The sequence below is a fragment of the Quercus lobata genome, chromosome 2, assembly GCF_001633185.2.
Source record: "Quercus lobata isolate SW786 chromosome 2, ValleyOak3.0 Primary Assembly, whole genome shotgun sequence".
Taxonomy (NCBI): Eukaryota; Viridiplantae; Streptophyta; class Magnoliopsida; order Fagales; family Fagaceae; genus Quercus; species Quercus lobata.
In genome coordinates this window covers 23,584,093-23,611,424 of record NC_044905.1, presented here as the reverse complement: position 1 = coordinate 23,611,424, position 27,332 = coordinate 23,584,093, and the positions used below count along the sequence as shown (strand labels likewise).

The 27,332-nt window shown below is 36.7% G+C and overlaps 1 protein-coding gene across 4 annotated transcripts in view; it reads left to right on the top strand.

The window, feature by feature from the left end:
* LOC115975023 (hydroxypyruvate reductase) overlaps nt 1–27,332 on the top strand; it is a 29,984-nt gene that overhangs the window by 584 nt on the left and 2,068 nt on the right. Inside the window, exons 2-9 of one of the 4 annotated variants that reach the window (XM_031095649.1) lie at nt 1,678–1,885; nt 3,408–3,541; nt 20,140–20,284; nt 20,369–20,496; nt 22,365–22,436; nt 26,471–26,597; nt 26,672–26,775; nt 27,289–27,330. In XM_031095649.1, coding sequence (XP_030951509.1) covers nt 1,816–1,885; nt 3,408–3,541; nt 20,140–20,284; nt 20,369–20,496; nt 22,365–22,436; nt 26,471–26,597; nt 26,672–26,775; nt 27,289–27,330 — 822 coding nt within the window. In that variant the 5' untranslated portion in view covers nt 1,678–1,815. Of the gene's footprint in view, nt 1–1,677; nt 1,886–3,402; nt 3,542–20,139; nt 20,285–20,368; nt 20,497–22,364; nt 22,437–26,470; nt 26,598–26,671; nt 26,776–27,288; nt 27,331–27,332 lie in introns of all 4 variants that reach the window. The other 3 variants (XM_031095651.1, XM_031095648.1, XM_031095650.1) reach the window with 3 other exon arrangements.

The window sequence follows — 27,332 nt, the reverse complement described above, 5'->3', positions numbered from 1 at the left end:
CATCAGTTGAGAGAGAACAAGGGCTCTCCTCAATGCAAGTAACATAATGCTCAACACCTAAAGCATATTTTGGTAACAAATTTGCAGTAAAATTACCATTCCTGCGAGTATGAGAGACCTCAAACCTGCAAAACTCATGCATTAATATGGTTGGTCTTGAATCCATCACCTCACCATGCTCTTACAAGGGGAGGGTGGTGTCACTTTAGCTACAGCTCATTGGCAGAAGTGTTTTTATGTTATTAGAGCAGTTTACTCACATGCCTGTTTGGTTCAGCTTATTTTTTCAATCTTCTGAAAATGGGATTGTTTGAATTGAAAAAGCTGTAGCTAGAAAGAAGTTGAGTTTGAAAAAAGTACGGTTTGAAACCAAGTTACCAAACAGGCACACGTCACCTCACCTTGCTGTAACAAGGGGTGGAGGAGGTGTCACCTTAGCTGCAGCTCATTGGCAGTATTGTTTTTAAGTTGTTAAAGTAGTTTATTAGCTACATCACTTCAATTTGCTCTTTCAACGGGAGGAGGAGGTGTCACTTGAGCTGCATCTCACTGGAAGAATTGTTTTTAAGTTAATTTGATGTGATTATATTTTTTATTTTTAGGTTTCGTTTGGGAGGAGGGAAAGGAATGGAATAAAAGGAATATTTTTAGAATATTCTTTCCTCTCATTGTTTGAGAGTTTTAATAGAGGGAATGGAAGGTCCATTCCCTTGTTTGAGAGTTTAAGTGGGAGGGAATGGAATGGTTAGGAGGGAACACTCATTCCTCCCCTTTCCCTAAAAAAAAAATTCAAAATGAGAAGAAAGTAATATATTTGTGATGAGGAAAATCAATAATAAAAGGTTTATTTCAATTTTGGCCTTTTTTTTTTTGATGGTATTGATTTTGGCTTTCTGTTGCATTAAGCCATTAACAGAATTAATTACTATTTTAATTAAAATAATAGTAGTTTAGGACTTTAAGTGAGTTGGATTAGATTATTTTTAATATAATTATTTATTTATTTATAAATATATGAAAATATAAATTTTTGAAGTGTCCAAATTTTATAAATTTTTTTATATTATTAAGCCAAAGAACGCAAAAGCATATTGTGAAGTGTCCAAATTTTATAATGAACAGAAAACTTGCCTATAATTTCTTTGACTAGGACTCCGACTAATAACATAACTTATAAGTTCTCATTGATTATTTTTCATGTTCTTTAAAATGAGGGGTATAATAGTAATGTTATTATAAAATAATTCCATTCCATTCCTTCCAATGTCACTTCCAAACAATGTTATTTACATTCCATTCCATTCCTTTCCCTACTAAATCCATTCCATTCCATTCCATTCCATTCATTTAATGATCATTCCATTCCATTCCCTTATAAACTCTCAAACGGACCCTTGGTTTTTGCATACTAATCACTTATCTTAGTTTTTACTACCCCTCACATAACAGCACAAGTATATAGTAAGATGTATGTTTATGAGATTTTTCATTCATTATCACAATGAATGTTGAGATGTTATTTTTTTGCATGGATGGTATTATTTATTGCAAAATAATAGTCTGTATTGGTAATTTATTAGAGTAGTTTATTCACTTAACAGAATAATTATTTAAGGGAACAATAATAGAATGATCTCTTCTTAGAATGTATTTTTACCCTTCATGTTTTTCTCCTAGTGGATTGAATCCTTGAAGGTTGTCTGGATTTTTGATATGTCAAGGGGGTAAGACAAGAGGACCCTCCCTTCCTTTCATTGGTTATTCTAGTTATAGAAGCAATGAGTGGGATGGTTGTCAACATGCAAAAAAGGAGGCATGATTACAGGTTCTGAAAGGGATTTGGTTGGTGGGAATGAGATTGTAGTGTCTCCCCTGTTGTTTGCAGGTAATTCCATTCTTTCTGAGGCTGATGCTATACTGTTGTATTCTTTGTGAAGAGTGTTCTATTTTGTTTTGGACAGATACTTGAGAAAGAGTGAGATGGTGCCAGTGGGGGAGACTTAAACTTGTTCTAAGCACTTTTTAAGTCAACGAATTTTGTCCCTTTTCCCTATATTTGTTTTGGTTGTGCAAAGGTTGAAGTAGCTTCAGAGAGATTCTCTATATGCCAGAATGGGGGTAAAGTTTGCTATCAACTATTTGAAGTTGAAGGATGTTTTAGGTTAAAGACGGGCTTGGGCATTGGGAGTTTTGACTTTTGAGGTTTCTCATAGAGTCTTATTGCGTAAGTGGTTGTATTATGATGGGAAACAGAGTTGGGACATTGAGACTGTTATAGTTTTGAGCATAATTATAAGCCTTCTGCTTCTACAAGAAGAATGTTTATCCCTGATGTTCTGATACTTGCTTCGTTGTTGAGAGCTCTTTGGACTGTTTAAGCAACTTTATAAATAGTAGCATGCAGCCCTTTTCCTTTGGCATTATCATTTACTCCCTAAAGCTCAGTTGCCGATCACCAATTTGCCTATTGATTAGAGAATGCACCATCTCTAGCCAGAACCCACACTGATAGAATAAATGGTCCCAGGATCCGCTTAGCAGAAAACACAAAGGGAGCCTTCTAAAACCGAAGTCCTTTTCTTCGTTAGCTGTACTTACTGTCCGCCTGCAGATTTTAGCCTCCATAACCTTATAAGGAGTACCTGTCCACAAGTATGCATTAAATTTTTCTCCAATTTCTTGATTATCCTTTTAGAAAAGATAAACATATTAGTCTAGTAGACTTGGATTCCTTAACTGTTAATACCATTTGCCAGCAGAATATGTAATATTCTTAGATGGCTTAAACTTGAATATGTAATATTCAGAATGTAGCATGGACTATGTTAGTTTCCTTTGGAATATATATATATATATATATGTATGTATGTATGTATGTATAAACTTTCATATAAAAAAATGTTGTAGTAGACTAGTAGGCTTTTGAGTGAGTTGAAATTTCCATTTAAACTCAATTCAGTATTTCTTCGCTTATTGTCTTGGTTTTCTGTTTACCCTCAATTTGATTCTTCTTTGTCATAGAAACTCTCAATGTTTTAATTTAGAAACTTTGGTTGGATGGGACTGTTTTATATTTCCTTGTTCTTCTCTCTTCTCTTAGTAAATTCTTCATCTATGAATGAAAAATAAACTTTTAGGCTGAGTTTGAAAATGAGAAGGGGAAAAATGTTCATAATCTCATGATATCCAGCATAACGAACCATTTGCAGACAACTCTAGTGTGACATTTTTAAAGGCTTTCTCTTCCCTAAAGGATTATAAAGCATGGTTCTTTACTTTTTGTGTAATGTGTCGTCTGTTCATTTTCTTTTGCGTTACTCTTTTAGATCTTCAGTGTATAATTCTCCATTGTTTTACAAACTCTCAGATAAAGTATTTTCTTTTAATTCAAAGGTTTTCCAGTGCAGATATTTTGTCAAAGGTTGAGAGCATGGTTAGTGAAAGTGACACGCACCTTACCCGTGTCCTTTTTTGTGGGCCACATTTTCCTGCTTCTCAGAATTACACAAGAGAATATTTGCAAAAGTACCCCTTTGTCCAGGTACTTCTCTTTGTTTAATTTATTTCTTCCATCTTTGATTTGTGCCTTGCATTTTCTTTATTAGATTTGTGTTGAATAAAATGAAGTTTATGAATGGATGTGGGATTAATTCAGACAAGTCACTTTAATAAGTATATACCCTCCAAGCAATGTAATGCGGGAAGCATGAAGAAAATTTTATTTTATTTTGGAATTATTTTTATTGTTCAATCACTCAATTGTATTTTGTTTTAGATGTTGGTGGTTAATTAGGTTATTATTATTTTCTCAAAGCCAAGGTTATTTTATAATTCAATAATTGGGATTTTCTAAAAAAATTGGGGGTTAAGGTTGCCTACCATGATCTCTTCCAGCTCCCGTAAAAATGGGAGCTTTGTGTATTAGGTACAACCAAGGTTATTTTATAATTCAATAATTGGGATTTTCCAAGCCATTTAGAAATTAGAATTAGGTTTTCTTAGTCAATTATAATTTATATTAGGGCTTGGTCCTAGTTATTAAAGATATTGGGTTAATATTAATGTAATAGCCCAAGAGGCCTAATATATTGTAAGCCCATGTAGGGTTAACCCTAGCTCTTACATATACCTTACTAGGGTTCATTGTAACAATAATTGAGAATACAATAAAGACGTAGCCCCAAGGGTTTTATCCCATGGACTTAGACTGTTAGGTTGAACTACATTACCCTTGTATTTTCTCTCTTTCTTGCTTTTATTCTTGTCTTTCAACACTAGTAATCTATATATGAGCGTAGTGTTGCACTTCTATGAAGACATATTACAGTTTTCTTAATTAGTAAAATTTGTCTTAAAATTTTCCAATTGTCTCGTGCTAACTACTAGAGGCTTTGTTGTTTCTTGGTTGGTGCTGACTACTTTTAGGTCATCTGTCCTTTATTCTTCTATTTTTCATTTTTATTGTTAGGTTGTTTTGGTTTTGTTATGCATCAAATTTGGTATCAAAGCAAATTTTTGATTGTGTTTTCCAAGCATCCCTATGGGCCACAGTCAAATCTATTACAAGGGAGAAAAAAAAAAAATTTGTGAAGCCACCAAATCCATCTCGTAGCAAAAAAAATCATCAAAAAAAGAAAAAAAAGAGAGAAAAATGGAAGATTTTTTTTGATGGTCATAGTTGTCAAAACGTGAATTGATTTTTGATTTTTTTTTTTTGGTATTGTGTATCATATTGTATTGTGTATCGCAAGATACACAAATACTTAATACAATTTATAAAAAAACTATATATATACATATATAAAGAGTATATTCATTATAAATTCAGAATATATTCAACTAATAACTAATTTACACCTGTGGAGTGGTATTAGTGGTGAATTTAAATTACACCTGTTTAATTGGGCTAAGGTTTGTAAGCCGTTGCAGGTTGGGGGTCTAGGTATTAGACGATTGAGGAGTTTTAATTCTGCCTTGTTAGGAAAATGGTTGTAGTGGTATGGCATGGAGACTAATGCTTTATGGAGGAGGGTTATAGAGACAAAATATGGGAATGTTTGGAGTGATTGGTGCATGAAAAAAGTGACAAGTGCTTATGGTGTTAGCTTGTGGAGATTCATTAGAAGTGGTTGGCTGAATTTTTCTAAACTCCTTCTGTATGATGTGGGGGATGGTACTAGAGTGAAGTTTTGGAAGCATGTGTGGTGTGGAGATCGTACTCTCCAAGAGGCTTTTCAAAAACTTTATTGCATTAGTAGGACAAAGGATTCTTCAGTAGCGGAGGTTCTATGTTGGTCTGGTGGGAGGATTCATTGGGATGCTAAATTTCGTCGTTCACCTCAAGATTGAGAACAAGAATCTGTTGATCTGTTTATGGATATGGTCTACTCTTCGACTGTACGGGGGGTTGGGTCCTGATAAGGTTTGTTGGAAGCTAGCAAGGAGTAGAAGTTTTGAGGTTAGAGGATTCTATCTTTCTTTTTACCCTCCTACTCTCTTATCCTTCCCTTGGAGAATGATATGGCAATCAAAGGTTCCTCAAAGGGTAGCTTTCTTTTCATGCTCTGCTTTCTTAGGTAAGATCTTAACAACAAATAACCTTAGCAAAAGTCGTGTGCTAGTTTTTGATTGATGCTATGTGTGTAAGAGTTGTGGGAGGTCAGTGGATCATCTTCTACTTCATTGCCCCATAGCTTGTGAGTTGTGGTTGTTGGTGTTTAGTTTGTTTGGAATCCACTGGGTTATGCCTCACAAGGTTATTGAGTTGTTTGAGTCTTGGTAGGGTAAGTTTGGACGACATCGCAACATAGATTTTTGGAGACTTGTGCCTCATTGCTTGATATGGTGTATTTGGTGTGAAAGGAATGGTAGAAGGTTTGAGGGATGTGAACGTTCTAGGCTAGAGATTAAGTCTCTTTTTTTGCACACAAGTCTTTTTTTTTGCACACTCCTTGATTGGAGTGTGGTTTTTTGTCATCTTTCTTGTTCTTCCCTTACTTTTTTACTTGATCGTTGTAATTTTGGTTCCCAATTTGTGCCCCTATAGTACATTCCCAATGTACTTGGGTTGGCTGTTTTCTTTTATTTCATAAAATTTTACATTACCTATCAACCGTCCCCAACTCCCTCTCTCTTCCCCTTCCTACCACCGGCAGTCCCACATATTCCTTCTCTCTCCCTATCCTTTTTTGTTCCCACCTCAATTCCCACCTTTTGGATTACCATCATACGCCTTTTCTCACCCTTCTACAGAAATCCCCCCTAGCTCAATTCATCCGTCACACCCCATACAACCATCTACATTGCCTAAAAAACCTTCTGTGCCTACACCTCCATTGTCACCCGATATCTCACTATTTAAAACTGATACCAAAACAGTTTCACACCTTAATACCTCTTTACCTTTATCGGATCATGGGGGCAGAAAAGTTTCTTTCCATATTGATTGAAAGTTTTTCTCTTTTTCTTTCAATGGTGGGTGGCTTGATTTGTATGCTATACATGAGAGTAGCTGGCATATCAAGCACACTATTTGGGTAGGACGTAAAGGCTTTGAGTGGATCCTTTCTTGTTTTGTTGATATTCGTGATTGGGTTCCGGGGAAAGTTTCTCTTTGTAAACTTTATGGGAAAATAATAAGTTGTTGGAATTTTGTGGGAGATCGAATAAGGCTAGCATTTTTGTGGCCATAGCTGAGTACTATGGTGGGGCTCACTGAGGGTTTGTTATGATACCAACAAGCACTAACCGTTCTGGATGGTCTTTGTTTCACAAAGAGTTAGGCCTCTTCTTTCCCGGTGACAAATCAAGGCCAGGTAATGGAGGTGAGAGCGGTGTTTTTCTGCTAGCCATTGGTGGCCAGAATAGGCAAGCTGTGAATAATTATGGGAACCAGCAGAAGTTTAGGCATTTTGAAATTTTGGGAGATAAATTGGGAAATAACGTGATTCTTGTTGATTCTTCCAAAAATAGTTTTAATGGCAGACCCACACGTGCATTTATTTTTAAGTTGATTGCTGAGAATATGGCTTTGAGAGTTTTTAAAATTTGAAGATGGGAAGAGAAAGTGCTTTAGGCTAAAGCCCAATGAAGTCATTAAGTATGGGCCTTTAAATGTAGAAACCCGGGTGCCCATTCCTCCTATTTTTAATAGTATCGTTTTTGCTAGGCTTGACAAGGTCCAAACGTTGGCTTTGGAAGACCCTAAAGGCAAAGGGCCTTTAGTCCAACCCTTAGCCCAACCCGTAGCCCAACCCTTAGTCCAGCCCGTAGCCTAACCTTTGTATGTGCTGGGGTCCCAAGTTCTGAAGCCAATAGAAAATTAGCTGGGTGAGAGTGAGTCTCGGGGTCTGCCGCCGTTAGAGAGACAGGTGGGTGAGAGCTCAAGTAGCGATGGGACGATGCCGATGAGAGTATTTGGTGATCTAGAGACCGGAAAAGACTTGGCGTCAAGATGTAGCTCTGCTGCAGTTAATCTTGATTTCGTCAAGGCTGTTTTTTCCATGGTCACGGGCTCCAATGCCGAGGTAACTCATGGAATAGGTAATTGAGACTCTTGGTTCACCGGTGATATGGTGGTTAGCTCAGCGACGGTAGCGATTAAGTCTCTGATTCTGAAAGATGTGTTGCCGATCCTTTGTCGTCATCCATGGGTGGTTCAAAATCGATTTTCTCCTCAGACTTGGGTAATGGAGTGGAAGCTGAGTTTGGGGAAGGGGAAGATCACGAAGAAGAACAGAGGAGTAGTCACTATGATGATACGACGTGGCAGAGGTCAGTGGATTTTGTTGAGGAATTTCAGACAGATTCTGGGCTTCACCTTTTACCGTGGGAGACTAGTGGGGTGGATGACCGTGGTTGTGGTATTGGAGAGAGACAATTGTGTGTTGGAGTGTGACCCTCTGTCTCGATGGGGACCCAATGAACTCAGAGAGTTGCTGGTTCAGGATTCTGTAGAGGGAACTCAAGTGATAGAGTCTGGGCCACCTTCGAATTGGGTGTCCCAGTTCATAAAAAATTTCTGTAATATGGTGGGTTTCCCTATTGTGTATCATGAAGCTCAATGTTTGGCTCTGTTTCGCCTTCTGGAATAGGAATGTCTCAAGGTGATTGATGATGAGGTGCCTAAGCGACTTGCAAACTCAGGGTCACGAGGTCTCAGGGAGCTTAAGGGGCTTATTTCTAATGATAATTATGATGGTGTCTCTTCTAGGAGTAGGAGTAGAGCTTCTTCGACTGTTGTGGGGGTTGTTGGTAGTTTTAAATGACTTTATGACTACTTTCTTGGAATGTAAGGGGGCTTAACAATTCCCGGAAGAGAGAGGTTTGTAAGAATCTTCTAAAAGAGTGGAAGTGTGATATTGTATGTTTTCAAGAAACGAAATTATCTTCTATAGACGTTACTTTTGTTAGGAGTTTATGGGGTAGTCCTTTCATTGATTGGGCTGTTTTGGAAGCTATGCAGACTTCGGGATGGGTCTTGCTTATTTGGGATAAGAGGGTTTTTGAAAAGTTGGATGTAATTGGATAGTTTTCTGTTGTTTTATTGAGAGGAGTGGTGGATGACTTTGTTTGGGCTTGTACAGGTGTGTATGGCCCCAATGACGATGGATAGCGGTCTATTTTGTGGGAGGAGTTATCACAGGTGCGTGCCAGGTGGCCCATGGCATGGTGATTTGTAGGTGATTTCAATATTATCAGGTATCCAAGTGAAAGGCTTGGTTGTGAGTCTTTTAGCCTTTCTATGTTTGCATTCTCGGATTTTATAGAGAGTAATTCTTTAGTTGATTTACCTTTAGAGGGGGCTTCCTTCACTTGATTTAGAGATTCTGGTTTTCCCTCTATGTCAAGAATTGATAGGACTTTGGTTTTTCTAGATTGGGAGGAACATTCTGAGAATGTATCCCAATGGGTGCTTCTTCGTGTTATTTTAGACCACTGCTCACTTTTGTTGGAAGCTGGTGTTGTTCGATGCAGTCGAGTGCCTTTAAATTTGAAAATATGTGGTTGAAAGTTGAGGGTTTTGTTGATGTTCAGCAATGGTGGAATGGGTACAATTTTGCGGGCTCTCTAAGTTTTATTTTGACACAAAAATTGAAGGCTTTGAAAGCAGATTTAAAAAGGTGGAATAGGGAGGAGTTTGGTGATTTGGCTTTTAGAAAGAATTTTTTGATTGAATTGATGGGTTTAGATGCTAGAGAGGAGTTGGTGGGTCTATCAAATGGTGAACAAATTCGTCGTATTCAACTCAAAGGAGACATAGAACAGTTGGCTTTTCTTGAGGAGATTTCTTGGAGACAAAAGTCTTGGGCCTTGTATGTGAAGGAGGGAGATAATAATACTCGTTTCTTTCATAGATTAGCAAACTCACATAGAAATGCTAATCAAATTAAGAGGATTGAGGTGGATGGTGTTTTCTATGAGGATGGTTTTGATGTGCGTTCTCAGTTAGTTCTCTTCTATTAGGGGTTGTATGAGGAAATTGAGGTGGGGCGCCCTACTATGGATGGGTTAGATTTTGCATGTATTGAAGATGATGAGAGGCTGTCCTTAGAGAAGGAGTTCACGAAGGTGGAACTCATCCAGGTCTTAAGGGAGATGGAGGGTGATAAAACCCCTGGTCCTGATGGTTTCACCATGGCTTTTTTTTCACAAATGTTGGAGTGTTGTGGAAAAGGATGTCATGGATTTTTTTGATTATTTTCATCGGCAGTCCATGTTTAAACGGTTAATGAATGCTTCGTTTCTCACTTTAATTCCTAAGAAGTGTAATGCCGTTAACATTAAGGACTTTTGCCCTATCAGTTTGGTGGCTAGTGTGTACAAGCCGCTGTCCAAGATGTTGGCTAACAGGTTGAGGGCGGTTTTGGATAATCTCATCTGAGACTCAAAATTCGTTTGTTGGCGGAAGGCAGATTTTGGATTCAGTGCTCATTGCAAATGAATGCCTGGATAGTAGGATGAAGAGCCGTTATCAGGTGTGGTTTGCAAGCTTGATATTGAAAAAACATACAACCATGTGAACTGGGAGGCCTTGTTTTATCTGTTGGGCTGGATGGGTTTTGGGTTGAAATGGAGGGGGTGGATTAAGGTTTGTGTTATTCCTGTCTGTTTTTCAGTCCTGGTAAATGGATCCTCTAAAGGTTTTTTTGGAAGCTCTCATGGGTTGAGACAAGGAGACCCATTATTCCCTCTTTTGTTTCTCTTGATAATGAAGGTTTTAAGCAGACCTTTGGGGAAGACAAAGGAGAGTAATCTTATTCGGGGTTTTTATGTGGGGGCAGTGAATTCTTTTGGTAGGCGTATTTTCCATTTGTTGTTTGTTGATGATACTATCTTATTTTGTGATGTTTCTAGGGAACAGATGCTGTCCATAAGGTTGGCATTGTTTTGTTTTCAGGCTTTTACGGGTTTGAAGATAAATGTTGGGAAAAGTGAGATTGTTCCTGTTGGCGAGGTGAATAATCTAGATGCACTAGCTTATATTCTTCATTGTAGAGTGGGTAGTTTGCCTATGAAATATTTGGGGATGTCGTTGGGAACTTTTAAAACAGCTTCGATTTGGAATCCTATTTTGGAGAAGATGGAAATGAAACTATCAGGGTGGAAGTGTCTCTATTTATCTAAGGGTGGTAGGCTCACGTTACTAAAGAGTACTCTCTCAAGTCTTCCAACATACTTTTTATTTCTTTTTACTATTCCTAAAGCTGTGGTTGTTAGATTAGAAAGTATTTAGAGGAATTTTCTTTGGGGGTCTTCTGAGGGGAGTTTCAAATATCCTTTGGTGGCTTGGGAAAAGGTGTGTTTACCCATCGAATTGGGTGGTTTCGGGATAAGAAGTGTGGTGTCGTTTAATCAAGCTTTATTAGGGAAATGACTATGGAGGTATGGTTATGAAGTTACCCATCTTTGGCAGAGAGTTATCTCCATAAAATATGGTGAGGGTCAAGGGGGATTGAGTACTAAAGTTTGCAGGAGGACTTATGGATGTGGCATTTGGAGAAGCATTCATGAAGGGTGGGAGAGCTTTTCTAAGCATTTGTTTTTTGTAGTGGGTGAAGGCACTCGTATCCACTTCTGGCATGATAGGTGGATTGGTGATAATACCCTAAAAGATCTCTTCTGAGCTCTATGTTTGTTCAGCTGCCAAGGATGCTTGTATTTATGAGGTTTTGTGGATTCCGGAAGGGGGTGCTGTTAGAGTGTGGGATTTAAGGTTTTATAGAGCTTTTGAAGATTGGGAGCTAGCTACATCTTATTCTCTACTTCAGTTTATCCAAACTCGTATTCCTTAGGATGATAGGAGAGATAATCTTTTTTGGTGGCTCAAAGGTGATGGTAAGTTTGACACCCGGTCTTACTACCATGCGATTCGGGGTACCCCGAATTCTTTGTTTCCTTGGAAGGGTGTTTGGAAACCAAAGGTTTCTAAGTGAGTGGCTTTCTTTTTGTGGACAACTGCGCATGATCGGATTCTCACTTTGGATAATTTCATGCTTAGGGGTCACCCTTTGACAAATCGGTGTTATATGTGTTGTTGTGATGGGGAATTGGTTGACATTGTCCTGTTACACATACCTTATGGACTTTTATGCTTTAGGCTTTTGGTATATATTGGGTTATGCTAGGATTGGTGGCAGGATTGTTATCTTGTTGGCATCAATGGCTTGGGAAGCATAATTCGAACATTTGGAATTTGATTCTAGGGCGCTTAATGTGGATTGTTTGGTTGGAACGAAATCGTCACTCCTTTGAGGACAATGAGAAGACGCTGGATGAGTTAAAGGTTTTATGCCAACGTAGTCTTTTTGAGTGGTCTTGTTGTTGGGGTTTTTAGCATTTTAGACTTATAACAATAATGACAAAAATAAAAAGAATAGTTATATTGTTAGTTAATATCTTATTCGTGGTATAGAAAAGAAATTTGCAAATATGAAAGTGAAGTATAAGTGTGTAGTCCAAATTTTGTAGGAGAAAGAGGGAAAAAAGAAAAAAAAACTTATGGACATGTTATTTTATTGAAATAAATTAAGTAACCTAATAATTTTGTGTTAAAAACAAGTTTAACAACTTGTTGGATTCAAATAAAAGCACGAATATTAACAAAAAAAAACCCATTTTAAAGCACATGTCTTATGTATCATATGATATGTATGATTTTACGATACGATAGGATTCATACAATACGCACCACTGTATCATATGATTCATGAGCACTAATAATACGCCATTATGATATGGAACTCTTTGTACATGATATGGTACGTATTACGTATCATACAATACTGACAACTATGTTGATAATTATCTATAGCCCAAAACCCATATCATTGTAACCCCAGGTTGCTGTCACAACCAGACCAGAACTGTTAACCCAACCTACAACAAAGCCCTTGTTAAGCTTGACCAAGGTAACCAGTAATGCGTACCCAAAAAACAAGTCAACAATCCAAGGTGACCCCACAAACTCATCCATACCCACCAACCACATTGCACCATCCCAAGACCCACAGATCCACCGGTGGTTCAAGGTTTCCCAACTCTTGGTCATTGCTCTTGGCCCAAACTGCTGTGTTGCCATTGATATCCTTGCCTGAAAAACTATCTCGTGTGTTGCTGCCAAGATTGTGTTTGGTCCACCATGACACAAATCTGCCAGTCTTGCCATTCGCACTTCAAGCAGTGTCTACAGCTGCCTACTGTCACCACATCACTGGAAATTTTGCCAGTGGAGCGCAACCTGTACTAGGGCCCATTGTGAAGGGCCTGTGAAGGCTGTAATTATTGTTGACACTCCAACGCAGTTTCCAACATTAAAATAAGGCATTTTTAAACATGTTGTTATTAGTGTAATTAGGTCCGCGACAGTTGGACCCAGTGTTATATGATCCAACACTTTGTTATCTCATATGTGATGGACCATTTATTTTTCTTTGGACTGCAAGCTTTGCACTGCTTGTGACTTGTCAACAGTTCAAATGAACAGCTCAGGCAGCTCATGTTGGTATACCAGGTTCTTGTTACAATGATTTGTGGAAAGATCTGTGGATTTTCACCAATTGATTAAATGAGATGGACCAATTCTTTGAATAAGTAGGTTTTATCAAATAACAAGAAAGTATTTTGCAAAGATGAAGCTAATAGGTAAAGCCCTACATTTCTAGGAGGACCTCCAACAAACCATCATTAGGAGGCACAAACTTGCTATTAAAGATAGGGATGAAATAAATGAAAAAATTTGATATGAATATTTATCCTAATCCTTTTGGAAGAAATTTCTTCCCCAATCTCATCATGGTTGTTTTCTAGATTGAAGAAACACTTTGAGGCAATGGAATAAATAGTTAGTAGCACAGTTTGAAGAAAACAAGATAATTATTTGCTGAGTTTTTAGTTCTAAGCCCACTCCAGCATAGTCATCCATGGAACAAACGTGAAAATTTAGTGAAATTCGTCCAAGTCTTACGCTACTTATCTAAAGGCTGCCTAGGTTCATGGAGTCCTCCATCCAAAGGCTGCCTAATAACCTTGAAGGTGTTTAACGCTTGTGCAGCAGGAAGAACAAATTGTAATACCTAAACAGTATGGTGAAATATCTGAATCATGTGTAGTAGATTTAATTCAAATTGTTGAAGAGTCATATATGTTGCTTAATGCTGAGAAGGAAGACTTCCCCTACTTGATGAGGAGAAAGTTCAACTAGATATCAACAAATCAGAGGGTACACTTGTTGTGCAAAATGAGTTTTTGAATTCTTTGCTACTGATTAACCCTTTATGATGCATCAAGTGACAAAGTTTGATGAAATGGAAAAATTGATACCATGGTGCTTAAGAGAATCAAGAGGAGGTTTTTTTTTTTTGATAAGTAAGAAAGATATATATTAAAAGCTACCTCATGAAAACACAAGGCAGAACAGAGAATACAGAGAAGGAAACAAACAAAAAGAGAGGAGAAAAAGAAAAGAGAAAACAAACGGAGACAACAAATAGCAAATTAATTACAGAGAAGAGAACTAAGGAACATAGGAATAGAATCACTAGAGGTGAGTCTCCAAGCCCTAGACCAATCAAAAAGAGAGCCACTAAAGTAAGCGAGCAACTGGTCATCAGACTTGTCCCTATCCTTGAAAGTACGCCAATTACGCTCCCTCCAAATACACCACATTAGGCACAACGGAGCTAGATTCCAAACGCCAGAAGAGTGCTTTCCAAACCAATTCCACCAACCGAAAAGCATATCTGCAACCGATCTTGGCAAAACCCAATAAATCCCAAAGGATCTAAAAACCATGCTCCACAACAAATAAGCTTTGTCACAATGGAGAAGCAAATGATTCACCGACTCCCCATTACAACGGCACAAAATGCACCAATCAACAAAATCGAATCCTCTATACCGCAAAATATCCCCTGTAAGAATCTTCTCCCAAGCCGCAGTCCAAACAAAGAAGGAGACGTGAGTAGGAGCCTTAGCCTTCCAAATACCTTTCCAAGGAAAGGTAATAGGCAGGGAGCTTCAGAGCTTATTGTAGAATGAGTGGATGTCAAAAACCCCTTTCTTCATCAATTTCCAAACCATGCGGTCTCCTTGCTCAGATTGAGGTAAGTTTGAACCCATGGTTTGAAGGAAATCATCCACCACACCCGTCTCCCAATCATTTGGATTTCTAAGTAAAAGAACCTTCCAACTTCTCCGAGCCTCGGTCCCCAAACGTTCAAGAGACGAGGCCACCGAATCCTCTCTATTAGAAGCAATCCCGTACACTACCGGGAAAGAAAGATGGAGTGGTGAGTCCCCACACCACTGGTCCGTCCAAAGCTTCACTCTATCCCCCACCCCTACCTCAAACCGGATGTGTTTGCTAAACACCTCCCATCCTTTTCGGATACTTCTCCATAAACCACACCCATGAACACCCCTGCCCAGCTTGGAAGACCAACCCCCCCACTCTTCCCCAAACTTCAGAGCCACCACCCTCCTCCAAAGACGAGTCTCCTCAACCCCAAACCGCCATAGCCATTTTCCTAGTAAAGCTTTGTTAAACGTAGTTAACTTCCTTATACCCAAACCCCCATTAACCTTAGGAGCACACACCTTATCCCATCCCACCAAATGAAGCTTGGAATCCCCCCACAAGAAGTCCCTTTGAATCTTCTCAATCTTATTAGCCACATGCGAAGGGATGGTAAAAAGGGATAAATAGTAAGTAGGAAGGTTGGAAAGCGTACTCTTAATCAGCGTCAATCTACCACCTTTTGACAAATACAACTTCTTCCACCTGGCCAACTTCCGACTAATTTTTTCCAAAATAGGATTCCAAATAGAAGGGGACTTATGGGTAGCCCCCAACGGCATACCAAGGTAGGTCATAGGCAAAGACCCAATCCGGCAACCCAGGATCTCTGCCAAGGCATGAATATTGTTAACCTCCCCTACAGGAACCAACTCGCTCTTTAAGACATTAACCTTCAAACCTGTGACAGCTTGGAAACAAAGGAGAAGCATACGCACATGAAGGATCTGCTCCACATCCGCATCACAGAAAAGAATAGTATCATCCGCAAACAAGATGCGAGACACACTCCCCTACACCTCGTTTGCCTATAGCCTGAAAACCCCTGATCAAGCCAGCACCTTCAACTCTTTTCATCATCCTACTTAAGACCTCCATTATAACTAAAAACAACACAGGAGATAGCGGATCCCCTTGTCTTAGGCCCCTCGTGCTCCCAAAAAAGTCAGCTGGTGCCCCATTAATCAAAATAGAGAACTGGACAGTTGAAATACAAGTGCGAATCCAACTACACCACTTCTCCCCAAAGCCCATTCTCTTTAAAAGATCCAGAAGAGCCTCCCAATTCACATGATCGTAAGCTTTCTCAATGTCTAGCTTACAAATAACCCCTGGGATCTTACTCTTCACACGACTATCAACACACTCATTAGCAATAAGAACTGAGTCAAGAATCTGTCTGCCTCCCACAAAACTATTCTGAGGCTCAGAAATTAATTGAACTAAGATCCGTTTCATTCGATTTGCCAAAACCTTAGACAAGATCTTATACAAGCTCCCCACCAGGCTGATAGGTCGGAAATCTCTAATATTAGAAGCATCGATTTTCTTGGGAATAAGAGTTATAAAGGTAGCGTTCAAAGATCTCTCAAACTTACTGTGCTGATAAAATTCCTCAAAAACAGCTAGAACATCCCTTTCCACCACTCTCCAGCAATGGTGGTAAAAAGCCATAGAGAAGCCATTTCTGAGCAATAGGAGGTTGTATCATTTCCAAAGCTAATATGAATATCACACATTATTTTGTAACTCCAGTGGAAGTTCATGGTGTGGTGGAATGAAAGGCTTCTTTGTTCTTAGTGCTATCAAATATGATTCAAGAGTTGAAGCAAGTATCCAATGTCAGAATTGTTATCCTTCCAATACTTCAAAACTCATATACAAGGTTTCTATAATTGGGAGAGAATAGTGTGAGAAAGTGCAAAGAAAATTTTATTTTAATTTTGGTAGTCAATTGAATTTTATTTTACTTATGAGTAGTTAATTAGGTTATTAGATTTTTAGCTAAATTACTAATTTGTTCTTTCAACTATAAGGTAAAGTTCAATTGGGTCCCTCAACTACCAATTGTGGTGGTATGGTTTTGAGCTAGAAAGCACAGGTGTGGCTCCAAGGCCGTCGCACCTGCATTAGACTCGCCCTGATGTGGCATCCTGCGTCTGACGCGTTGATTTGGCTTTTTTTTTTTTCCCGATTCGCACCGAAACCAGCCAATTCACTTCGATTTGGCTCGATTCCAACGGAAACGGGAGCCGAAACGGCCGCTGAAACAGACTAATACAGCCCGATTCTGGCCGAAATGGGCTGTTGGCTGCCATTCTTCTGCTTCATGTGGCCTTGGGCTGCTGGCTGCATTCTTCTGCTTCATGTGGCCTTGAGAGAGAGAGAGAGAGAAATGGTTAGAATAGGTGAGGAAGAAGAATAAAGGTTTATAACAAAAGAATATAAATTAAGTAGGTGAGAAAAACAATTGTTTCACGTGAGTGGGCTTGGGAATTGGAAAAGGAGCAAAGGAAACTTCTTGGAAGGTGGATTTTTGTTTACAATTACCAAAAATATTGATTTTATTAAAAACAAATCATAAATAAATTTTTTTTTTAATAATAAACTCTACCCCTTTATTTGAATTTTTTTATATAAAAAATATTAAATTTACTATATAAAAATATTTTTAATAATTTTTTAATCGCTACACCTACACCTTACTTTTTCAAAAATTGCCGAATCCTGCACCCGCACCCACACCCACACCCGAATTCGGAAATGCACCTGTGCTTCATAGGTTTTGAGAGAGATGCTCTTTGGAGAAGAGTGATAGAGGTGAAATATGATAGTGAATGGGGGTGGTGTACTAGCTTAGTCCTTAGTCCCTATGGTGTTAGTCTATGGAGAACTAGTAGACAGGGCTGTCCGTCTTTGTCTTCTCACATTCACTATGAGGTTGGGGATGGAACACGAGTGAAATTTTGGCAAGACTGATGGTGTGGGCAGACTTCTCTTGCTGTTTGTATCCTTGAGTTATTTAGACTTAGCCTCAATAAGGATGCTAGTGTGGCAGATTCTATGCATTTCACCAATGGGGTTCTTCACTGGGATCTCCACTTTGAGCAGGCAATACAAGATTGGGAATTGGAGTCCTTGATGACTTTCATGACTACCATTTATGATTCAGAAATAGGGGGATTGGAGAGGATAAGATGTGTTGGCAACCGGATAAGAAAAAGGGCTTCAAGGTAGGTGTTTATTACCTACTTTTGGACTCTAATATTGATACTACTACTACTGATCACCTTTTTCCTTGGAAAATTATGGAGATCCAAGGTACCTTTGAGAGTAGCTTTCTTTGTATGGACTGTAGCTTTGGGTAATATTTTAACTATTGACAATTTAAGGAAGGGAAAGGTAAAGATCATAGATTGATGTTATATGTGCAAATGTAATGGTGAATTTGTTGACCACCTTGTGCTACATTGCCCCATCGTTTCATAATTGCGGTCCATGATTTTTGGTTTGTTTGGAGTTTTTTGGGTGTTGCCAAAATCTGTAGTTGAGCTTCTAGTTTGCTGGTAAGGTCAATTTGATTGTCATCGAAATGATCACATTTGGATGATTATCCCTCATTGTAGGAATAATAGAAGTTTTGAAAATACCGAGCATTCTATGCCTAATCTCAAGTTATTCTTTTTCCGAACTTTATTGGACTGGCTGACTGCCATAAGGAACCTTTCTTTCTTTTCTATTGTTGATTTATTAGACTTACGTAATTCTTGAAATTGATTGTTTCACCCTAATATATTTCCTGTATACTTGGGTGACTCCTTTTTCTGACATATGTATATATTCTTATTACTTACATAAAAAAAAAAAAAATTGAACCAATTTAGTCCATCAACATTCAAAATCAAGTCAATTTCATCCTTGAATCTCCTATTATAGAAAGTGTAAAGATTTTAAAATCAAATAAATTCCAACTATTAATTCCATAAAAATTTAAATAGACAAGAGACCAAAGGATGAACTTGACTCGATTTTGAAAGTTGAGAGGCTAAATTGATAAAATTAATAGTTGAGGGATCAAATTGAACTCTATCCAATAGTTGGAGGACCAAATTAGTAATTTACCTAGATTATTATTAGTTTCCCAGAGTTAGGGCTATTTTATATTCAATAATTGGGATTTCCCAAGACACTTAGAATTAAGTTTCCTTAGTCAATTACATTTAGTATTAGGGTTTTGTCCTAATAGTGTAAATAGGCATAGTATTGTACTCCTATGAATACAAATTACAGGCTAATTAATTAATAAAATTTCTCTTAGAATTTTCTAATTGTGTGGTGCTAACTTTTAGAGGTTTTATTTTCTCTTGCTAGATGCTGACTCCAAGCAAGCCTAGGTGCTGACTCCTAGGTCATCTATCCTCTTTCATTTATTTTGTTCTTTAATTTTATAGTTGCACTGTTTTGGTTTTGTCTTACTTCACAATAATGATTGCTTTTGCTAACATTCTATTTTGGAAGGTGCTCATGTATGTAGATCTATGAAGAAAGAGGGTTTCTTCTTAAGAATATTCACATCTCAAAGAATTTTGTGTTACTGTAATGAGAAATACTATATTTTTCCAAAAGGGACTATATTGTGGAAAATCTGAATAACTGTAAACTAAGGTGCTCATTCAGTTTGGTTATGTTAGAAAAAAGTATTGTGCTTTCAAAACATGAAAGTAAAAATAAGTTCAAAAAGCGAAAGAATTTAAGAAATCAGGCTTGTATGTGTTGTAAATTTGTCATAATCTTAGTTTTGGCCATCATGCCTTAGTGTTTGAACTAGCAATTTTAGGATAATAGGATAATATATTTATTGATTAGAGAAGGCTTAATGAGCTTAATAAATGTATCATTTCTTCTCTTAAACTCTACATAGCCAATGGCATGGTGGATACAATGTGGTAGATTATGATCATTGATGTTTTTCTTGTAATAAAATCCTTGTATGATCAAAGGTTGACATGTTTTTAATGGAACATTCCACAATAATTCTCTGAATAAATACGTCAAATACAGTAAATTATTTTAAAGACCTAAGTGTTGTAGAACACTGTTTATGTGAAGATCTTTTGTACTTTACTAGGGTATTTGTGTAATTCAGGATCTTAGTATTTTTATTAATGAACTATGGTAGTAAATCCTATACCCATTCACTTTGTGCCATTCAGCGCATTCCTCTTTTATCTCTCTTTTTCTACTATTCTTCTCACTTCTCTCTTAAAATTAGGAAGAAGGCATCATACAAATAAAGTTTCTATTAGAGCATAAACAGATAAACATGTTACTGGACTGGTTGTCATTGTAGCACAGTTTTCATTTTTAATCAATTCACTTCTTATGTAACTTAGGTGGGATCTCGTTAATGTCTTTTTTTTTTTATTTATTTTTTATTTTTTTTTATTTATAAATGAATTGACTTACATAAGAAAATATTTAGAGTTTCATTATATATTTGGATTTCATAAAACAACCTTTTGCTATCATTCTTTCATTGAACAGCTCTATTTGTGACATTGTAGGTTGATGATGTTCCCCTTGATGACGTGCCCAATGTCATAGAGAAGTACCACATGTGTGTAGTGAAAAACATGAAGCTAGACTCAAATGTTCTCTCTCGTGCAACTCAAATGAAACTTGTCATGCAGTATGGTGTTGGTGTGGAAGGTAATTGTTGTGTTTGTTAATTTACCTTAACTTAATGCATTTATTTGTATTCTTATATGCTTTTGTTCTATTACCTTATTGAAGGCATTGATATTAATGCTGCTACTAAGTATGGAATCAAGGTTGCAAGGATTCCGGGTGATGTAACTGGAAATGCAGCATCATGTGCAGAAATGGCTATATATTTGATGATGGGCCTTCTACGAAAGCAAGTATGTTAGTCTAATCTAATCTAATATAGAAATAACACCTTTTTTAATGTGCTTAGGTATGTATGTGTGCATGCGTGTTTATTTACTTATTGATACTAATATAGAAATGGAGAGACTGATTTCTTATCAAAAAAAATGAAAAAAAAGAAATGGAGAGACTGATTACTTATTAAGAAAAAAAAAAAAAATGATTCACAATACGATTCACATTTTGATTACTGTGTTTTTGTGAATATTTAGAACTTAAAAAAAAAAAAAAAAAGGTAATTTGCTGAAGTTATTTGACTCAAATGGGCATAAGTTGGATTAATCTTGTGATAGACCTACTAATTGGGATATTTGACATTTTATTAATTTTCATGTTACTGATTAATCAAATTTTTTTTTTGGTTTTAATAGAGAGAAGGGGGGGGGGGGGTTTATGGATTGATATGCACCTGTGTATCTGGGTAATTTCAACACGATCACAATAATGGAGCAAACCTGATTGGGTCAAACCCAACCTGATCATACTCATTGCTACGTGCAGTGTTCTAGAATTGTAATTTGCAATTCTCTGTAATCAGTTACCACTGGTGCTGTCCCTATCTATTTGTCAAGCAGTAAGAAATAACGTAACACAAGGAGTTCAAAATTCAAGAAGCTACATACATAGTTACTTATAAAAAATTAAAAAAAGAAGCTACCTACACAGTTTTAATCATTGTCCCTCTTAAACAAAATGTTCCTCACCTGCATTTCTATCTTGGAGATTATGAAGGGCACATAAACCAGAAGATTGCATTTGAAGTTGCTTAGGTCATGCTGCCTTCTCTTTGTCAGCAATTGAATTGTTGACCTTGTAGGATGGGATCTTCCTAGTATTTTGTGGAATATGTACTTGTTTGTCCCTTACGGTCACTTTGAGACGAGAAGTAGAAGGAAGAAAATGAATCGATAAATTACTAGATGATTATTTCAACAATTTATTGTAAATATTAAATGGACTTATTGATGCTAATTTCATTGGAAAAGAAAACAAACGAGGGGGAGAAGGTTAAGGCTCATTTTGACATGTGGGGGTTTTGGTTGATAGCTTCATAGTCACTTGAAAGCTGTATACACATTGCACACACCCACACACTTTTTTTTTTTTTTTTTTTTGAGTGGTAAGTTATGCAGCCAGTGGGTGTTCAACCACAGTCTCACCCTCCAACAAATTATTATAGGAGAAGGAAGTGCCCAGTTGAGCTATAACTCATTGGCATGCTTGAACACACACACACACACACACAAAGGAAGGGTTTTCCAAAATTATAGTAGAGGTTTTGCCACAATACGTGTTTGAAACACTCTTTGATGCAAGATATTGGTAACTGATTTTTATTAGTTTCTAACAAGTGCGATGAGCTATTTCATTTGAAAGAGTTATGCTATAGGCAAAAAAATATTCAAAATAGTTGAGTTGGCAAGTTTTTATTGGTTCTTATATGGGTCCACTACTAATGTCATTTTGTTATTTACCATTAACAACGTTTCACCTCAGCAGCTGTGAAACTTGTTGTGACTTTTAGAATTACTGCATTTAAAATTAGGGCTCTCTATTCTCTTAAACAAAAAAATTTGAGGCCAAAATCAATATTAGGTGGTTAATTAAATTTTTACAAGTTTGACATAATTGTTAGGATGTGTTGTTTGTTGGGATGGTAATTCACGTGTGTACATATATGTAAATACACGCCTTTGCAAAAGTTTTGCTTTGCTTCTTTGTTTATAGTGTGGTGCTCATATACACGGGAGTTTATGATTATGTGATTGACTTTACACCTATGTACATCGTATAAATTTCTTGAATTTTTTAATCTAGACAATTTGCATTATTCTTGCAGAATGAGATGCAAATTGTTGTAAGGCAGAGAAAGCTTGGAGAGCCAGTTGGTGACACACTACTTGGAAAAACAGTGAGTTTCAGTTCTCTTGGTTTTCTTTCACAAATTTCCTGTGATCAAAGCATCTGAGTTAATTTCTTTCTTCCTTGGTCAATGTTCCTATTTTGCCGCCAAGTGAAAATCTTTTTTTTTTGATAAGTAAGAATGATATATATACGAAAGGCAACTCTATGCATGAAAAGCACAGGACAAACCAGAAAATTACACGGAGAAAAAAATAGAGAAAATACATAGAAGAAAACCAAGCAACAGATTAAAGTTTTAAATTCTATTTGCCTAAATTGTAGTTCTTAGTAAACCCAAATTGATTTAGAACAAGATTCCTAGGAATTTTTTCGAGAAGTAGAATTGTGAGAAATTAATGCAAATGCTCTCATAGTCCATGATTCTCAACCCACTGACCTTAATTTTTCATGTCTAAAATTTAGTTATTTTTATTTAGCTTATTTTATTCTGTTAATTTAGTCTTTCAATTGAGTCCTAGGAGGTTTAAGGTTATTTTTATAATTTTATTTCAGAATAAAAGCTTAGTGGGAATCATAAAGAGTCCATATACATTTTTCATTATAGTAGATTGGTTTTATTAGACCAAAATAAAATATTTCTTTGAGAGTTTTCCCTGTGTCTAGAGGATTCTAGATTTTTATTTTTTATTTTTTTTCCTTTGAATTTTTCTAGGTCTTTGTTTAAACAAGAATGACATCTATGTTAGGAATGCGTTGCGACAAACCAATCTTCAGAATAAATATTTCTTTGAGAATTTTCTGTGTCTAATGAATTTTTGTTATGTTTTTGTTTTTTTTTGGAGAAACATATTTTGTTTTTTGTTAGAAATGCATTGCAACAAACAAGAAAAAGAGGAAAATAAGGAATTAAAAAAGAAAGAAAGAAAGAAATGATGAGTGTTTCATTCAATAAGTTGTCATTCCACTAATTAAGAGTATGTGTCAAAAATTTCAACATATTATCTATATTTTTCCTTGAAAATTTGGCACAAAGAATGATGAAACTTCGAAGAGATTTTCTTTCAAGTGGGATGGGTGAGGAAGTTAGATTCCATTTAGTTAATTGGAATGTTATTTGTACACCCATTCTCTATGGAGGTTTAGGGGTTAAAAAATATCTGGTTTTGAATCAAGCACATCTTGGGAAATGGTTCTGGTGTAATGCATAGATGGAAAATGCACTATGGAGAAAACATATAGATATTAATTATTGTCTTTTGGAGGGATGGTGTTTTGAAGTGGCTACAAGTCCATATGGAGTGAGTCGTTGGAAATATATCATAATTGAGAAGAGGATGGTATATCTCTACCAGATTTGTTAGATATGATGCGAAAAAAAAATGGGTCTAGAATTTTATTTTGGCATGATCCATGGAGTGGTGGAACTACACTAAAGAAAAAGTTCCCTAATTGCCAAAAATAGGGATGCATGAGTGGAAGACTATCTAATACCCATCAGGGTGCAGCCCAGTGGTTGGAGGTTTAGGATGAGTTGTAAACACATCGTGGGTTCGATGCTCGAAAGCACGGGTGTGGCTCTAGGGGCGCCGCACCTGCACCATACATGCACGGATGCACCGTGTGGCCGTTGACGCAGCTGCACGCGCGTCCGTGGCGAGTCCTTTTTTTTTTTTTTTTTTTTCCCCCTGTTTCCAATTTGAGCTGAATCGGCCCGTATCTGGCGAAACAGGCTGAAATATGTGTAAAAAAAAAAAAAAAAAAAAACACAAACCCAAGTCGCCGGCCGCCATTCTTCTTCTTCTTCTTTTCTCCATTTCATCTTCTTCTTCTCCGTTGCTTCTTCTTCTTCGTTTCGCACTGGTATTTTCCTTGTTTAATTTATGTTTCTACTATTGTCTAGAGTCTAGTACTCTTTTTAAGTTTCAACTTTTAGTTTTTTACTGAGACCACATGTTATTAGCTTTGGAAATGACAAAGAAATGTTTAAAAAAAAAATTCTAAGCAAGTGTCAGACTAGGTAGTACATACAATGGTATATAATATATATTAATGTTTATTTATTCTTAAAAAAAGAGGTATTATTATTAGGAGAAGCAATTGTTTACAATATTTTCATAACAAATTATAAGTTTAAGGTTTTTATTTGTTCTAATTTGAACTTACCACTAAAATTAATTTTTTGCCCATCAATATCAACTCATAATAACCTACCACTTTAAATATGTTGGTGAAAATATTGTGGATATAATATTTCTCTATTGTTATGTATTCACTTTATTATCTACTATTGTTCTTAAATTAGTATATGTTTATCATTATATGAAAAATATATTTAGCAATATATAGAAAATAAAAATAAAAATTTATTTAATATTTTATTAATAAACGTATCCTGCCTCACTCGCACCTGCACTCTACTTTTTCAAAAATGGCCGAGTTGCTGTACCGCACCGCACCCGAACCCGAATCCAAATCCACACCTGTGCTTCTTAGGTTTGATGCCTACTAAGAGTTCCCTTGGATTACTTGATACTTAGTTCTGGTGAATGGGGTCGTGTATTTGTGATTTACTCTCCAGGAGTGGGTCCAAAGGGCCTTTCCTTGGTGAGGTTTCACGTCATAAAAAAAAATGATATTGGTAGCTTAGAATCTATTGAGCATTTCATGGATAACCTATATACAATTAAGATATGTTGGGAGGACCTACTCAAAAAAAAAAGAAGATATGTTGGGAGGAGGAAGATAGAATGAAAAAATGTCTGTGGAAAAACCATGGTTTCCAGGTGAAAGTCACAATGAGGGAGAAAGGGGGAAGAAAAATATTTTCAATGGCAAAACATATCAAGAGTTCATGTACCCTTTAGAGTGGCATTTTTCACTTGGATAATCTTAGAAGTTGGGGTTTAATCATTATGGAATGATACTATATGTGCATTTAATTGTGGAGAAATGGCTCATCCACTTTTACACTCTGAAATTGCTAGGGGATGTGGTCATTAATACTTCTTATTTGGTGTTAGTTGGGCAATGCCCATCTGAGTTGTTGATTTATTATCCTGTTGGAATGGACACTTTGGTAAGAGAGAGAATGGTGAGATATGGAAGGCTATACTGTTATGCTTAATGCAGTGAATATGGCGGGAGAAAGGAATGTAACTGTTTTGAGGGAAGGAAATGCAGTAACGAAGTTGATATTTTTATTTTTGAAGACTTCATGTGAGTGGACACGGACTTCAACTTCATCTTCTACTTCAAATTTGTTAGAGTTTCAGATAATACTATCGTATTTTTTTTTTTTTTTTTTTTGTTCTCATCTTTTGCTTTCTTGGAATTCCTTTGTATGCTTGCACCCCCCTTTGCGCTTGTTGATACCTAATTTTTGGTTGGAAGAGATCGACCACTTGCAATGGTGGCACATGTTCCTCCTCGCGCACACTTAGCACGAATATGGGAATTAAATTAGTGGAAAGTGGGGAGTTTTGTGATTTATGAGGCTGTCACTAATCATTGAGATTTTTTTATGGTGTGATTGGTAACTTATATGTACACGGAAACAAAGACTTTTGAGAAGTGAACTAATATTGTACCTGGAAGAAAAAAGGGGAAAAGTATGGTCTAAGAGCATATGGCACAGAATGATTGATTTTATTACTAAACCTAACTCAAGTGGAAGTCTCAGAGTCTCAGGCTAAATAGATTGATGTTAGCTGCTGGAATATTTTAAAACTGTGAGGTTGAGCGAAAAGAGAGAGAAGTGTGTTTGTGTGTCTGGGGTGGGGAGAATTCACATTCCCTTTGTGAATTTAGCAGGAAAAATTAGTTTCATGTGCTGAACTTAGCTAATAGTTGAAGTTCTGATTTGGCAAGAGTGTCTCAACAAGATCTCAGTAATTTGTCCCGTGACATGTGTACTAAAATTGTAATTTGACTGATTGCATTGGGAATTAAGTGTCAATACTAACAACAAAAAAGTGGGAATTCTAGCTTTTGATATCTTTTTCTATATGTTCTTATCATCATCATCATCATCATAAATAGTCCTAGTAAGTCTTAGGAAAATGATTTTCTTCAGTTATACAGGTCTTTATTCTGGGATTTGGAAATATTGGGATTGACTTGGCAAAGCGCTTGCGAGCATTTGGTGTTAAAATTATTGCTACAAAACGGAGCTGGGGCTCATATTCACAAGATTCTTGCCAGACTAATGGTATGTAAGGATCCATAAGTTTGACCATTGCTGTAGAATGCATTACTCTTATGTTATATCTACATCATTTGCAGTTCTTGGTGATTTGGTTGATGAGAAAGGTGGTCATGAAGACATTCACAAGTTTGCGAGCAATGCAGACATAATTGTTTGTTGCCTAAGTTTAAATCGTCAAACAGTGAGAATGCTTCTTTGCCTTTTTCATCCTATGTCGTATACTTCTGTGGGAAATGGTAGAATTCATGTTTCACATCTCCAGTGTAAAAAATGGTTACTGGCAGCGATCATGCCAGCAAGACAATCATTTTTTTTTCTAATGAAAAAAAATACTTCAGCAACTAAGTTGGCACTAAAGGGACATAAATCTCACTTCTATTTTAATTATGCGAAATGTTTTGCATAAGTTTTATGTGGACCTTTTACTATATATCCTAATCTAGTATTGTACTATTTTATCTATCAATAATTGTCTCCCTCTTGTCCATTTTGTACAAACACATGTTGGAAATGTCCCTCAATATAAAAAGTTTCATTAAAATCCTGGACATCTCAAGATGTGGCTGACACTGCTAGACAATTCTTGAAGTGCTTTCCAGCGGTGGGGACTTCAAACATAAACAAGTTTTCTGCAGAAGCATCCAATAATTAATTGTCTAGTGCATACTTACATTTTATCTATTTTGAATTTCAGGCTGGCATTGTAAACGAGACGTTCATATCTTCAATGAGAAAGGT